Source organism: Bubalus bubalis, chromosome 10 (assembly GCF_019923935.1).
Source record: "Bubalus bubalis isolate 160015118507 breed Murrah chromosome 10, NDDB_SH_1, whole genome shotgun sequence".
Lineage (NCBI taxonomy): Eukaryota > Metazoa > Chordata > Mammalia > Artiodactyla > Bovidae > Bubalus > Bubalus bubalis.
The window spans coordinates 78,926,525-78,941,342 of record NC_059166.1 but is presented as its reverse complement, the minus strand read 5'-3'; the positions used below and the strand labels follow the sequence as shown (position 1 = coordinate 78,941,342).

General features: G+C 40.5%; 1 protein-coding gene across 1 annotated transcript in view; it reads right to left on the bottom strand.

The window, feature by feature from the left end:
* Nucleotides 1-872: 872 nt before the first annotated feature.
* The window catches only part of TRMT11 (tRNA methyltransferase 11 homolog), a 102,332-nt gene continuing 88,386 nt past the window's right edge, over nucleotides 873-14,818 (bottom strand). The window contains exon 14 of the mRNA XM_044924457.2: nucleotides 873-893. Within this exon, the coding sequence (XP_044780392.2) occupies nucleotides 888-893 (6 nt within the window). The 3' untranslated portion in view covers nucleotides 873-887. The remainder of the gene's footprint in view (nucleotides 894-14,818) is intronic.

Here is a 14,818-nt window from a genome sequence, read left to right as displayed (position 1 = left end):
AGAACAGTGTGGAGATTCCTTAAAAAACTGGAAATAGAACTGTCTTATGACCCAGCAATCCCACTGCTGGGCATACACACTGAGGAAACCAGAAGGGAAAGAGACACGTGTACCCCAATGTTCATTGCAGCACTGTTTATAATAGCCAGGACATGGAAGCAACCTAGATGTCCCTCAGCAGATGAATGGATAAGAAAGCAGTGGTACATATACACAATGGAGTATTACTCAGCCATTAAAAAGAATACATGTGAATCAGTTCTAATGAGGTGGATGAAACTGGAGCCTATTACACAGAGTGAAGCCAGCCAGAAAGAAAAACACCAATACAGTATACTAACACATATATATGGAATTTGGAAAGATGGTAACAATAACCCTGTATGAGAGACAGCAAAAGAGACACAGATGTATAGAACAGTCTTTTGGACTCTGTGGGAGAGGGAGAGGGTGGGATGATTTGGTAGAATGGCATTGAAACATGTATAATATCATATATGAAATGAATCGCAAGTCCAGGTTCGATGCATGATACTGGATGCTTGGGGCTGGTGCACTGGGACGACCCAGAGGGATGGTATGGGGAGGGAGGTAGGAGGGGGGTTCAGGATGGGGAACATGTGTATACCTGTGGCAGATTCATGTTGATATATGGCAAAACCAATACAATATTGTAAAGTAATTAACCTCCAATTAAAATAAATTTATACTTAAAAAAATAATAAAATAAAATAAAATCACCTGGAGATCCCTTTATGCTCCCTTGAGTCTTCTGGTTGAATGTCTAGATAGCAAGCAGCCTTGGCATCTGCAGTTTTTAAAATTCCCTACTCCATTTAAATGGGCCTCCAAGGTTGAAAACTACTGGTGTGACATAATGCCCTCTTTTAACACTAAAAACAAAAAAGAAACTCTTGTTACCTACAGGGACCCTTGAAAATGGTCATTTTGATTTTTGTTTCCATTAATAATTTTGCAAGGGAAAAATAACATCATGTCTTCTTTTCTTTTTGCTTAATTAAATTTAATGACAATGTTTACTAAGTGCTCACTATGTACACTGTTAGTCAGTCAGTCAGTTCAGTTGCTCAGTCGTATCTGACTCTTTGCGACCTCATGAATCGCAGTATGCCAGGCCTCACTGTCCATCACCAACTCCTGGAGTCTACTCAAACTCATGTACATAGAGTCGGTGATGCCATCCAGCCATCTCATCCTCTGTCGTCCCCTTCTCCTCCTGTCCCCAATCCCTTCCAGCATCAAGGTCTTTTCCAATGAGTCAACTCTTCACATGAGGTGGCCAAAGTATTGGAGTTTCAGCTTCAGCATCAGTCCTTCCAATGAACACTCAGGACTGATCTCCTTTAGAATGGACTGGTTGGATCTCCTTGAAGTCCAAGGGACTCTCAGGAGTCTTCTCCAACACCACAGTTCAAAAGCATCAATTCTTCCACGCTCAGCTTTCTTCACAGTCCAACTCTCACATCCATACATGACCACTGGAAAAACCATAGCCTTGACTAGACGGACCTTTGTTGGCAAAGGAATGTCTCTGCTTTTCAATATGCTATCTAGGTTGGTCATAACTTTCCTTCCAAGGAGTAAGCGTCTTTCAATTTCATGGCTGCAGTCACCATCTGTAGTGATTTTGGAGCCCAGAAAAATAAAGTCTGACACTGTTTCCACTGTTTCCCCATCTATTTCCCATGAAGTGATGGGACCGGATGCCATGATCTTAGTTTTCTGAATGTTGAGCTTTAAGCCAACTCTTTCACTATTCTCTTTCACTTTCATCAAGAGGCTTTTTAGTGCCTCTTCACTTTATTCCATAAGGGTGGTGTCATCTGCACATCTGAGGTTACTGATATTTCTCCCGGCAATCTTGATTCCAGCTTGTGCTTTTATGCTAATAACTGTCAGGAATATTTTTTTAAGTCCGTGATACTGTTCTTGGCAGAGGAAATAATCTGGTTAAGGAGACAATATTCACACACAAAAGCATAATTAGTGATAGCTACAAAACAATAATATGAATAATTGAATAGTCTGATTCTAGAGCTGTCATTAAGGTCAGGAGAAACGACCAAAGTGACTGAATTTCTAAGGAACATTTGAAAGACACTGGGGGAAACTGAGACAGATCTTAAAAAGATAAGATTTGTAAAAGCAGAGAGAAAAGAAAGAAGTTCAGCACTTCTTTAGGGGGATGTATGTGGGGAAGAAACCAGTTTTCAAGGCATCTTTCTAGATGGGGTTTTTTATCATCATCTAGTTTAGAGGCATACTTAGCATGCCCTAGGCCTCTTATGAGGCTCTCCTTTCTTCATAATTTGGTGACTGTTGTAAGACATGAACAAACACACATCATGATAAAATGACAGCCATGGCCTCTTTCTGCAAAGAAAAGGCCTCTGAGTTCAGTTTATAGGGAAAAACAAAACCAAAAACAACAGGACAACAGTGTAGATATCAAGACATTTTCAACACTTTTGAGTTTATTTCATTTTCATGCCAGAGTGGGTTTCCTAACATTTTAGTTTCTTGGCCAGTGTTCTTTAGTTTGCTATTTGTCTTCAGTCTACAGTCTTGGTCCCTAGACTTGCTTGTGTCTCTCTTTAAAAATGCTGCTGTTGCTAAGTCGCTTCAGTCGTGTCCAACTCTGTGCGACCCCAGAGATGACAGCCCACCAGGCTCCCCTGTCCCTGGGATTCTCCAGGCAAGAACACTGGAGTGGGTTACCATTTCCTTCTCCCTTTAAATGCCGGCAGTATTTAAAGTAGGTTTTAATACTGGTTGAAGATTTTTCTTCTTTAATTTGCAATTTGTGGTTTGGGAAATGATCTGTTTAATGTTTTCCAATATAATATAATATTTCTTCTTGCACTCCAGTGGGTTCATTTACAAAACATTTAATGTCATTTGTGTCTTTGAAGAACAGTATATTCACTTAAAACAAAAGCAAGTTCTTACACTGAGCTTGTGATGGTTTATAATTGGAAAACTACTAACTTAACTAGGTTTGTGAACTAATAAAAGAATGGGAAACTTTTGGATGTACACTCTATTCCTTTCACTCATTGATTTATTTATTCAACAAATGTTTATTGAGACACCCTCTCTGCATCAGGCACCAGGCTCAGCGCAAATAAGGCTCAGCTCCTGCCTCCAGATAAGTTATGATTCTTTCAGAGAGAGAGGCTCAAACATAGTGCGAACAATGTCATGGCAAAGACAAGCACAGGGAGCTATGGGAAGCCTGGAGGGAAGGCAATCCCACCCCTAAAAACAAAGTGTTTCAGCTACACAAATAAGAGAGAAAGGTTCCTTCAGGCAGAAGAAGCAGTTTGTACGAAGGCCTAAATGTCATAAGAGATCATGAAGCTCCAAGTATGGAAGAAATAACTGACAATAAAACTAAAGAGATGAACAAGAACCAAGTACAGAACGTGGTGCCAAAAACCATGAACCTTAACTCTATAGACAATGACAAATCATGGAAGAACTTTTAAGTAGGAAGATACACGATCGGGCTTAATATGGCTCTGATTTGCGGGACAAGGAGAACAGATGGAGCAGATACAGTGATCTGAGTGAGAAATAAAGAAACTATGAACCACAAGAGTAGAAATTCATATGTATAAAAAGGGATGAATTTGAGAGGCAGATAGAACTGACAGAGTACACAGAATGATTTGATGAGGATAGATATGGAATGGGAGAAAAGTGGTTGGTGACGATGTCTAGGTTCTAGCTTGAGCAACTGCCTGCAGTGATACCACTAACTAAACATTCCTCTCTCACATTCCCTGCGGCTTAAGTAAATTTTGCCCAGAACTAAAGTAAACACATGTGTTTGAGTAATAATGGAAATTTAAGTAATTCATTCACGAGTCAATGAATAAAATGGGAAAATTTTCATTTGTGGTTCTGTCTGGATGATACCTGTGTTGAGTATCTCTTATGGCTTCATGGGTCTGATGACATCCAGTTCATGATGGGAAGCTCAAGCCACCTATTCACTTGGTGTCCTGTGGCTGAACATTTGGTCTTTACACAGCACAGTAGCAAATCAGAAGCTGTTTCAAAAGGATAATTATTTGCACAGGAAGGCAAAGATCTGCTTCAAAAGCAGAGATCTCCTTGCCTGAAGCTCCATACTGCATCCCTGTGTGCTATGCACACATTGCCGCTGGATCTGCTAGATCACTAGGCCCAGGTGGTGGAGCAGCAGGCTCTGAAGCTGGAATTGCTGCAGAGCCTTCTCTTGCTCTGGTTCATGTTCAGAACTGTCAGCATTATGGGATATACCCTGCACAGAGCTAGGAGCATATACAAATGTGGTATATGTGACCTCAAAAATTTTTAAAAACCACACACTGAACATTGTACCTCTTTTTTCATGGCAGATGGTGCAAGATGCAGCAACTTATCTTTCACCTTTCTCCAGACTGTGGAACCCCTAGAAATCTCACCGAGGTGGTGGGCCACTGAATTTTTGTGGGATTTATGTCCCACTCTCTTGTTTACCTATGTGCAGGTCAGGAAGCAACAGAACTGGACATGGAACAACAGACTGGTTCCAAATAGGAAAAGGAGTACGTCAAGGCTGTATACTGTCACCCTGCTTATTTAACTTATATGCAGAGTACATCATGAGAAACGCTGGGCTGGAAGAAGCACAAGCTGGAATCAAAATTGCCGGGAGAAATCTCAATAACCTCAGATATGCAGATGACACCACCCTTATGGCAGAAAGTGAAGAGGAACTCAAAAGCCTCTTGATGAAAGTGAAAGTGGAGAGTGAAAAAGTTGGCTTAAAGCTCAACATTCAGAAAACGAAGATTATGGCATCTGGTCCTATCACTTCATGGGAAATAGATGGGGAAACAGTGTCACTGCAGATGGTAACTGCAGCCATGAAATTAAAAGACGCTTACTCCTTGGAAGAAAAGTTATGACCAACCTAGATAACATATTGAAAAGCAGAGACATTACTTTGCCAACAAAGGTCCGTCTAGTCAAGGCTATGGTTTTTCCAGTGGTCATGTATGGATGTGAGAGTTGGACTGTGAAGAAGGCTGAGTGCTGAAGAATTGATGCTTTTGAATTGTGGTGTTGGAGAAGGCTCCTGAGAGTCCCTTGGACTTCAAGGAGATCCAACCAGTCCATTCTGAAGGAGATCAGCCCTGGGATTTCTTTGGAAGGAATGATGCTAAAGCTGAAACTCCAGTACTTTGGCTCCCTCATGCGAAGAGTTGACTCATTGGAAAAGACTCTGATGCTGGGAGGGATCGGGGGCAGGAGGAGAAGGGGACGACAGAGGATGAGATGGCTGGATGGCATCACTGACTCAATGGACGTGAGTCTGGGTGAACTCCAGGAGTTGGTGATGGACAGGGAGGCCTGGCGTGCTGCGATTCATGGGGTCACAAAGAGTCGGACATGACTGAGTGACTGAACTGACTGACTGACTCTTGTTTACAGAATTTTTTTTGTACCACGGCATCTGATTTCTACTTTCTGCTCCTTAGACACAATCAACATCATATTATATAGATCACCAGTGTCATGTTTTGTTCAGTGTCATGACAATCAACTGCTCTGCAACTGAATACCTTATAGCAATGAGCAGAATTAATATAGCTCCTACTCAGGAGTGTGAAGGTCCACTGTTGACTGTGCCAGATAAAAACAAACTGCCTCTGGTGGTTCTTGCAAAATAGTTTATAGAGGGAAAGGCATGATTCAGGTCAGTAGTTGTATTCCAAGCTCCAGGGCCAGTGTTTCTTTGTTTGAGTCATATTTAGAGACTAGAGAAGGCAATGGCACCCCATTCCAGTACTCTTGCCTGGAAAACCCCATGGACAGAGGAGCCTGGAAGGCTGCAGTCCATGGGGTCGCTAAGAGTCAGACACAACTGAGTGACTTCACTTTCACTTTTCACTTTCATGCATTGGAGAAGGAAATGGCAACCCACTCCAGTGTTCTTGCCTGGAGAATCCCAGGGACGGGGGAGCCTGGTGGGCTGCCGTCTATGGGGTTGCACAGAGTCAGACACGACTGAAGTGACTTAGCAGCAGAGAGTAATTGGAGTTAGTACCTGTTTATGATTCACAGTCATTCTCCAAGATTCAGTCAATGTCTGCACAGGCTGAACAGGTGAGTTCAATGGGCACATGAACAGGTACCCTGCACCTTTCAAGTCTTTGACAGTGGCACTAATCTCTGCAATTTCCATTTTCTTTTGGTTTACTATAGTTGTAGGGATGGGAAATCCCAGGGGCTTCAACTTCACCTTCCCCCTATTATAATGACCCTTCTCCACAGGTTAGAGAGCCTAAGGAAGAATTCTGAATGCTTCCAATTACATACCCTGATTACTACAATTATATATTCAGCAGAAATAATCACAAATTGGTTAGTTGAAAAAGAGAGCTCATGGTGAGTTAAACTTGGGCTTATACTGCATCAGTCTCTTGACCACTGAAAACCCCCATTTTAACTGGTGGACTACAGTGGGTATTTAGGTCATAGAAATTAAAATAATTAAGAGCCAGTATCTAGTAATTACTGAAAGACCTGTGTATTTCCTTTTGCTTTTCCACAAGGCATGGTCATTTTATCAAATGGCTGCAGGTCCCTTTAGGAAAAGACTTGCAGGAAATCTATGGTATTCACTTGAAGCAATAATGAAGGGTCCTCCCTCCAGGGGTCCTGGCTTTCAGTCAAGAAGCTCTGAATCTGTGAATTGGATTCGGTCAGAAAACTTCGTGAGTGGCCTTTATTTTCCATTGTGGCAACTCAAGTCAGGTTTTGGCTAGCCGAACTTGTGGTTTTCTTTTATACAGATCAAGCAATACTTGAAACAAGTAAACTGCTCATCTATTTCATTCCTAGGGACACCATGATCAATTAGCCATCACCAAAGATCTCTACAGCCCAACACATTCTGATGATTGTGATGTCCCCGATGTCTACAACTGCAGTAGAAAGAAACTCCCTATCATGTGTAGGAAGAAAAAAAGGATCTTACTGATCTTGTCCTGGGATTTTCACAGTCAAAATGATTCTCTCTTTGGCTACCTCATGTGGGTCTGAGGTTCTGATTTATTCTACATTTATGGTCCAGGAACTCCCCAGCTGAAAAACTAACAAGCAATAACCCCTTCCGGTCATAGTTCACTTGTCTGAAAGATGTAAGTAATATTTACCTCCCACAAAGGGTAGTTCTAAAGGTTAAATGCAATAATGTATAAAAGTACATAGCATAACGCAGAGTACATATAAAATTTTTGAAAAATATTAGCTGTTATCATTATTTTATAAGAGAAGACTATCACACAATTGATTCTACACAAAAAGTGCACCTCAGCTACTATACGCTGTCCAGAGTAGCAGGACAAGAGCACGCAAACTTCCCAGTGTCCCCGGGTCAGCTTTTGCCACTTGTCTTGTCTGAAGCAGCTGTTCCCTCTCAAGCTGACTGGAGTTGTATACCTCTGGCTCCTCAAGCGGGGCTACGTGCATACCCCTCGGCGCTGGCTGAGTTTGTCCTCAAAGCAGCGTGACTCTCTAACCTTAAGTAAACCCAGAGATCCAGGGCCTATGACAAATGCACTGTAAGGATGACTTTACGACAGAAGAGTTACTTGATTTATTGTGTCTTATGAAATAAAAACCTCCTCACATCATGGGAATTAGTGATGGAATTTTTAAAAGAATAACAAAATGAAATCATGAACAGAAGAAAAAAAATACCCTGATCCAACTCAAAAAAAAAAAAACTTTCTAATAAAAAATGCAAACCAGATGCAGTTAGAGATGACTGATAATTAAGGATGATAAATGACTAATGTTTTCTATTGAATTATCCAGTGCACACTATTGTTTCTACATGAGGGAATGATTTACATATGGCTGCTGGGCTATCTTTTTACTTAAATTTGATTTCACAGGCAATTCACCCAATCCCAAAGTGCCCACTCCATCACTGAGTTCTATACTTCCCTCAGGAAAGTGACTATCTTACCTTTCAAATATTCCTTTTATAAGAATAAAAAAGAATAGGATATATTATAGATAAATATTTTCTCCAATGAATGTAAAATGTATTTCAGCAAAGCCACAATAAATAGGATACAAATGCTGTTTCCTCAGCAGTGGAAATGACGCATTAGCATGAGACTTCCCATATTCCCAAACCAGTCTATCTTGTGACAAAGGGTGTATATTTTTCAGGCACACATAATGGGTGAGGTGCATGGTCTGTAATTAAGCCTTTCTTAAATCCCTGGAACAATCCTTCAGTCTCATTGTCAATGTATCATTGACAGGCCACAGCCTGTTTTTTGAGCTCCTGAAGTTTCAGTCTGTATCACATCACATAGTTTTAGCTATACGCTGCCTTTTGCTAGGAACCACTTCCCAGGTGGCACTAGTAGTAAAGAACCTGTCTGCCAATGCAGCAGATGCAAGAGGTGTGGGCTTGATCCCTGGGTCAGGAAGATCCCCTGGAGGAGGAAATGGCTACAGTCCATGGAGTCACAAACAGCGGGACACAACTGAGCAACTAACACTATATACTACTGCTTAATCTATGCTAGTATTATCTCAGCAACTACATTATGAGCAGACTTGAGCCACTGACCCCATCTACTTAGTACCACGTGAGCATGATGAGTATTCTCAACACACACTTGGAGGATGTGTTCTCCATCTCATACATCCATATACATGCTAATACTCAACTGAGACAATTAGCTTCAACCCAGACTTGGTTTACGTAACTTCAGGATTTTTTAGACATGAGCTGATTATGTTAACCACATAATAAGCAGAATCCTGAAGAACAAGCTAATAGTCTAATGATCCGTACTCTCTCTATCCCTAGAGAATCCCGTGTGGATGTGCCAAGTTGCTGTAGTTGTGTCTGACTCTTTGTGACCCTATGGACCGTAACTCACCAGGCTCCTCTGTCCATGGGATTCTCTAGGCAAGAATACTGGAGTGGGTTGCCATGCCCTCCTCAGAGAATCCTACTTAAAGCTTAATATTAGCCTTTCCTAGTCAAAGATGCCAGACATCAATTATTTTCATTTGAAGTTATCAATTGAATTGTTAAATCTCCACTCTCACATAGGGAAAAAAAATAATGTTTAGTTTATATATGTTGAGGGGCTTCCCAGGTGGCACAGTGGTAAAGAATCTGCCTGCCAGTGCAGGAGACACAGGAGATCCAGGTTCAATTCCTGGGTCGGGAAGATCCCCTGGAGTAGGAAATGGCAACCCACTCTAGTATTGTCTGGAAAATTCCATTGACATGGGAGCCTGGCATGCTACAGTCCATGAGGTCGCAAAGAGTAGGACATAACTGAGTACATGCACATACATACATACATGTTAAAGGAAAAACAGTCCCAATTTTGGAAAAAAGGAGAGGTCTTCTAACAGCAGTCCCCAACCTTTTTAGCACCAGGGACTGGTTTCATGAAAGACCATCTTTCCACAGACCAGGGTTGGAGGGATGGTTTCAGGGTGATTCAAGTGCATTACATTCATTGTGTACTTTCTCTCTATTATTATTACCTCAGCTCCACCTCAGATCATCAGATCCAGAGGCTGAGGATCCCTGCTCTAAAAGGACACTTGACCCCTGCCCACCCCCCACCACCCTTCCAGAGTCAGTAACACTTTCTATCCAGTCAGTAAGAGGATTTGGGTTTAATTAACCTTAATACCTGAGGACAATCTATGGGGAGGGATTTAAGGGAATTTTCATGTGGATTGTTATTCAGTTCATTTAACTATCTTGGACAATAAAACTTTCTCTACTTTTGCTGCCTGGCTTGTGAAAGAAGAGGAATTCTGTTTTCCAGGTAGGGGTTTCCAGCAAACCTAAACAGAATCAGATGAAAGAAACTACGTAAGAAAGGAAAGTGGTACGTCAGAGCCTCTTGTCTCATTTTATATGTCCACATGTCTTGTCTGATTTCCTAGTCACACTCTTCAAAGCCCAGATGTTGCACATCTGGGGCAGAGCAGGTTGGACCCTGTGGTGATGACAATGTTAAAGGAAAGTCACTCTTTGGTTCCATGTCAGACAGCCAAATTGCTCTATTAGTTTTAAATTTAAAAATTGGCCCCAGCTGCTTCAACTTCTTTTGGCTCCTGACTAAGAACACTACATAAAGACAAATAATTAATCAGCCTATTGGAAAGAAAGTAAGCAAATGTCATGTGATTTAGAGACTGAGGTTACAATAGTTTGGGTCACCAGAAAGTTAGAGCGTATCTTCTTTCAGACTTTTCAGCAGAAGTGTTGGGTTGAATAGGACAACTGGGCCAAATTCCCTGACACATTCTGCAAAGCTTGGTTCCGGCTGTGAGATCTATAGCTCCGCATTGCCATGACCAGAGAAAACATCACTCAGATTTATTTCAGGTATCTGCCAAACAGTCTTATTTTGGTAGAGGTGATGGGATGGAGGGGATTGTCTCCCTTAATATTCTTGAAGCTGATTTAAATATTTGACTTGTCACAAGTGGAAATTATTAACTGGCAGAAGTAAATCCATTTTGACTCACATAGTAATCAGCCAACTAGTAATTATAAAACTACTAGCAGTTAAACTAGGATTAGGAAAAAAAAAAATATGTAGGACAATTTGTTACTCTCCATTTATATGATATCTAAATTACAAAAGCAACAATTCTGTGATGTAAATATATGGGTTATAACTATTAGTTACTCTCAGGCAACTGCTAGTTGTTTGGGTTTAAAGACAAAGAAGAACAAGGTGCTATTTTGGAGTTTGTAGAGTGATAACTACTAGTTTTTTTAGTTATGACTTAGAGAAACCAAACTCATCCTAGCTCAAACTAAAGGAATACATGGCTTACATAACTGGTAAAGTCAAGGCATGAAGTGGCACTGCTTCTTTCAGGGGTTCTATCAATGTCATCCAAATTCTGTGTCTTTTCTCTTGCTCTACAGTCTCTTTGTTTGACTTCATTTTTGAGCAGATACTTCCACTGATCGTACTGTGTTGGCACACCTACTGGCATTATAGACATAGGGAGACTGAAAGAAGGGCCCCTCCTGTCTCATACTATGTCTGCTTGCCCAGCTCCAGAGAGAAAGGTCAAGCCAGAACTACATGAACCAAAACTGGGAGACAGCTGGTTCTCATAAGGAAACAGGAGTTCGGCTACCAAAGGAGACAATAAATATCTACAACCTATGTCCTCTTCTCCCCGCCTCCTACTCCTAACCCATCAATTCTCATAGTACATTTACCAGGCAGAAAAGGGGATGAGTGAAATCCAGTTGCTAAGGATATTGTGGTTAAAGCAGTTAATGTTTACCAAGCACCCACATCCTCGCATGCACGTCTCAGCCTCCCCTGCAGTTATCTGGAGTACTGCCATTAGATCTTGCCAAACGGACTCTGAACCACGATGACACGTGTCACTTCTAGGCCAGGACAACTAAGACTCACGTGCCTCCTCCATATTCCTTCTTCACATGAGTGACCTTGGAGACTCTGTGGTCCAGGTGGGATGGCTATCGGATGGAGAAGGATTCACCTACCCACATGGATTCCATGTGAGCAAAACGTAAACTTTATTATATTGTTACCGAGGTTTGGAAATTTGTATGTTGCAGCAGCACCCAGCATTAATTATCTAACTAGTATTTTTCAGCAATAGAGAAATGAGAGGCACCATTTTAAAAAAGCCTTACTTATAGATCTTGCACAGTCATGTACTCTATGTCTTCTTCTTCTTTTAACTATTATAAATTTATTTTAATTGGAGGTTGATTACAATATTGTATTGGTTTTGCCATACATCAGCATGAATCTGCCATGGGTATACACATGTTCCCCATGCTGAAGCCCCCTCCCACCTCCCTCCCCATACCATCCCTCTGGGGTCATCCCAGTGCACCAGCCCCAAGCATCCTGTATCATGCATCGAACCTGGACTGGTGATTCGTTTCATATATGATGTTATACATGTTTCAATGCCATTCTCCCAAATCATCCCACCCTCTCCCTCTCCCACAGAGTCCAACAGAAAATGGAAATTTGAAAGTTTCCTTTATTTATTTTTAAAAACTTTTAATTTTGTAGTGGGGTATAGCCCGATTAACAATGTTGCAATAGTCTCAGATGAACAGTGAAGGAACTCAGCCATACATATACATGCATCCATTCTCTCCCAGATCTCCTCCCATCCAGGCTGCCACATAACATTGAGCAAAGTTTCATGTACTATACAATGGTCCTTGCTGGTTATCCGTTTTGAATATAGCAGTGTGTGCATGTCCATCCTGAACTCCCTAACTATCCCTTCCCCTCAAAATCAGATGGACACTTTTAATTACTCACTTTAAAGGCATGACTGACAAGAGAAATATGAAAAAATGAAACAGAAAAATTCCACTTGAGACCATAAGTTTGTTCTCTAAGTCTGTGAATCTCTGAAAGTTTCCTTTAACAAGAGAGTGAAAAGCAGTTGTTCTAAGGTGTCCTGCATGTGTCTCCATGATTATTTTATTGACAGTATTTTCTTTATACAGAATACTTAATTGGAATTTAGGAATTAACTTAGGAAACTTGATTCCCTAAATATCATGTTAGTTTACATTTAAATAATCTTTTGAGTTTTTATTGAGAATCTTTCTTAAATGTATTATTCTCATTATCAGCCATTATTTTTCAAAAATTAAGAAAATTTTGATGATATAACATCACCATGAAGATTAATTATCTTTATATACTTCAATAAATGATGAAATGGATTAAGTGAGTGCTGACCTTCAGACTTTTTTCTGGCAGCACATCTTGAAAATAAATTATTTAATTACTTGCTCTTTGTATTGTATTTTTCCCTAAAGTCTGGTACAGGTAGGATCCAGTTAATTAGGGATTCTGCCTAATTAACTTCCTATTTATCTAGGTTCATTGAAATAAGAAATTAAGAAGTTGTCGTGTTGGATGCAGTGTAGAAAACAGTGTAGAAAAAAAGACAATGTTCCAGGGATCCAACAGCAAAAAAAAAAAAAAAAGTGATTAATTCCTAGGCTCTAATGTCTTTTCTCTCCCTGAAGGTGGCAGATCGGTACCACACTGGAACCAATTGGTAATGGCCCCTTAGATCATTAATTTTGGCTATAGGTACTATTCAATTAATTTAGCTTATATATACTTATCCCTAACCCAAGAAATCCATTTTGCTGAGAAAAACCTTCATATCATGTATTCATTCAACAAGTAGTATGTGCCTATAATAAGTAAAGAAGCCTGTGCCCTGGACTTAAAGAGCTCACAGTCCAATGGGGCACAGGATAAGGAGAAATTATGGTGTAAGAAATGCTAAATGCTGTGTAAGGCATATGCACAGGAATACATGCAGCAGGAGTATAGACAAGACTTTCTGGCAGAACAGATCCCTCAGCTTCTCCTTAGGGATAAGCCTGGTTAAAATGCAAATTTAGGATATTTCAGGCAAAGAGCACAGGTGTAGAGGCAAAGCAAGGAAGAAGGACTGGCTTGTTTTACTTATTAATGTAATCAGCCTGGGAATAGTCAGGAGTCCATTTGCAACCATGGCATCTTTTCAAAAGACGTGATTCTATGACCAAGTAAGGTATGCCTTATCTCTTGGAAGGACACTTCACAGCATGTTGCATGAATTCTCGGTTTGAAAATGCATTGCCCACAAATTGATCCCAGGAAGCTGAGATATGGCAGTTACCCCTGCAAGGACTGTCAGGAACCCCAAGAGAGCCAGCCAGAGGGCAAGCAGTGACCTGTAGGCTAAGCTGATTGGCTCCACAGGTTAGCAGCACCTAAGATGAACAAAACTGGGGCTCCACATGGTGTGGATCAGTGAGCTTCCTACTGGTGCCCAAATGTGGGACCCCCAACTGTGGAGTGAACCTTTGTCCCAGCTGTGTTAAAACCTCAGTGTGGTACCAATCTGCCACCTTCATGAAAACACCACTTATAGATCATGTTTTCTTGAGGATAGGTTGGCAATTTATTTTGATAAGAAGGGTCGCCTATTCTTATATGAAGGGTATATATTCTATTCATTTCTCCATCACAAACACCACTGCTAAGGGAAACTACAGGGGATTTCAATGTATTTTTCACCTTTCATGTGATCAGGATTATTCCTTATCAATCTGTATCTAGTCACCAGATACTGGTTTGTTTTTTTAAGTGTGATTAATTCACATGTATCCTTCCTTGTTCTGAAAGGATTTTAGGTAGTTTAAAAGAAATATAAACACAGAAGGATAGCATACATTAAGAGTAAGTGATGAGAGACATGCTGTTTACAGAAAAAAAAGTGGCTTATAACACTGTTATACACTAATATGCCAATTTACTGAAACACGAAGATGTACCTGTGCATAGAAAAAGACTAAAATATTCTGGGCTTGTTGTTTTTGCCTTTCTATGTTTTCCAGTTAGTCTAAAATAAACATGAACAATTTTATAATTATAGTCTTTTTTATAAAGTAGATAACAAAAGAATAGAACACGCACACACACACACGAAGGCAAAAGCCCATATCCTGTACATTAGCTGATTAGTCACAAGTAGGGTCCAAGCTAACAGCTACTGTGAGCACGGAAACTCAGTTAGTAACAATTTCACACTGTTTAAAAGAAACCAGCAGTTCAGGAAAAATACTGACATTTATATCCAAGAAAAAAATCTCCCTAAGACACTAAAAAAAAATGTAGTAATATACTCATAATAAAGTATTCGTTTATTACCTAACCAGTCAACTTTTGATGCC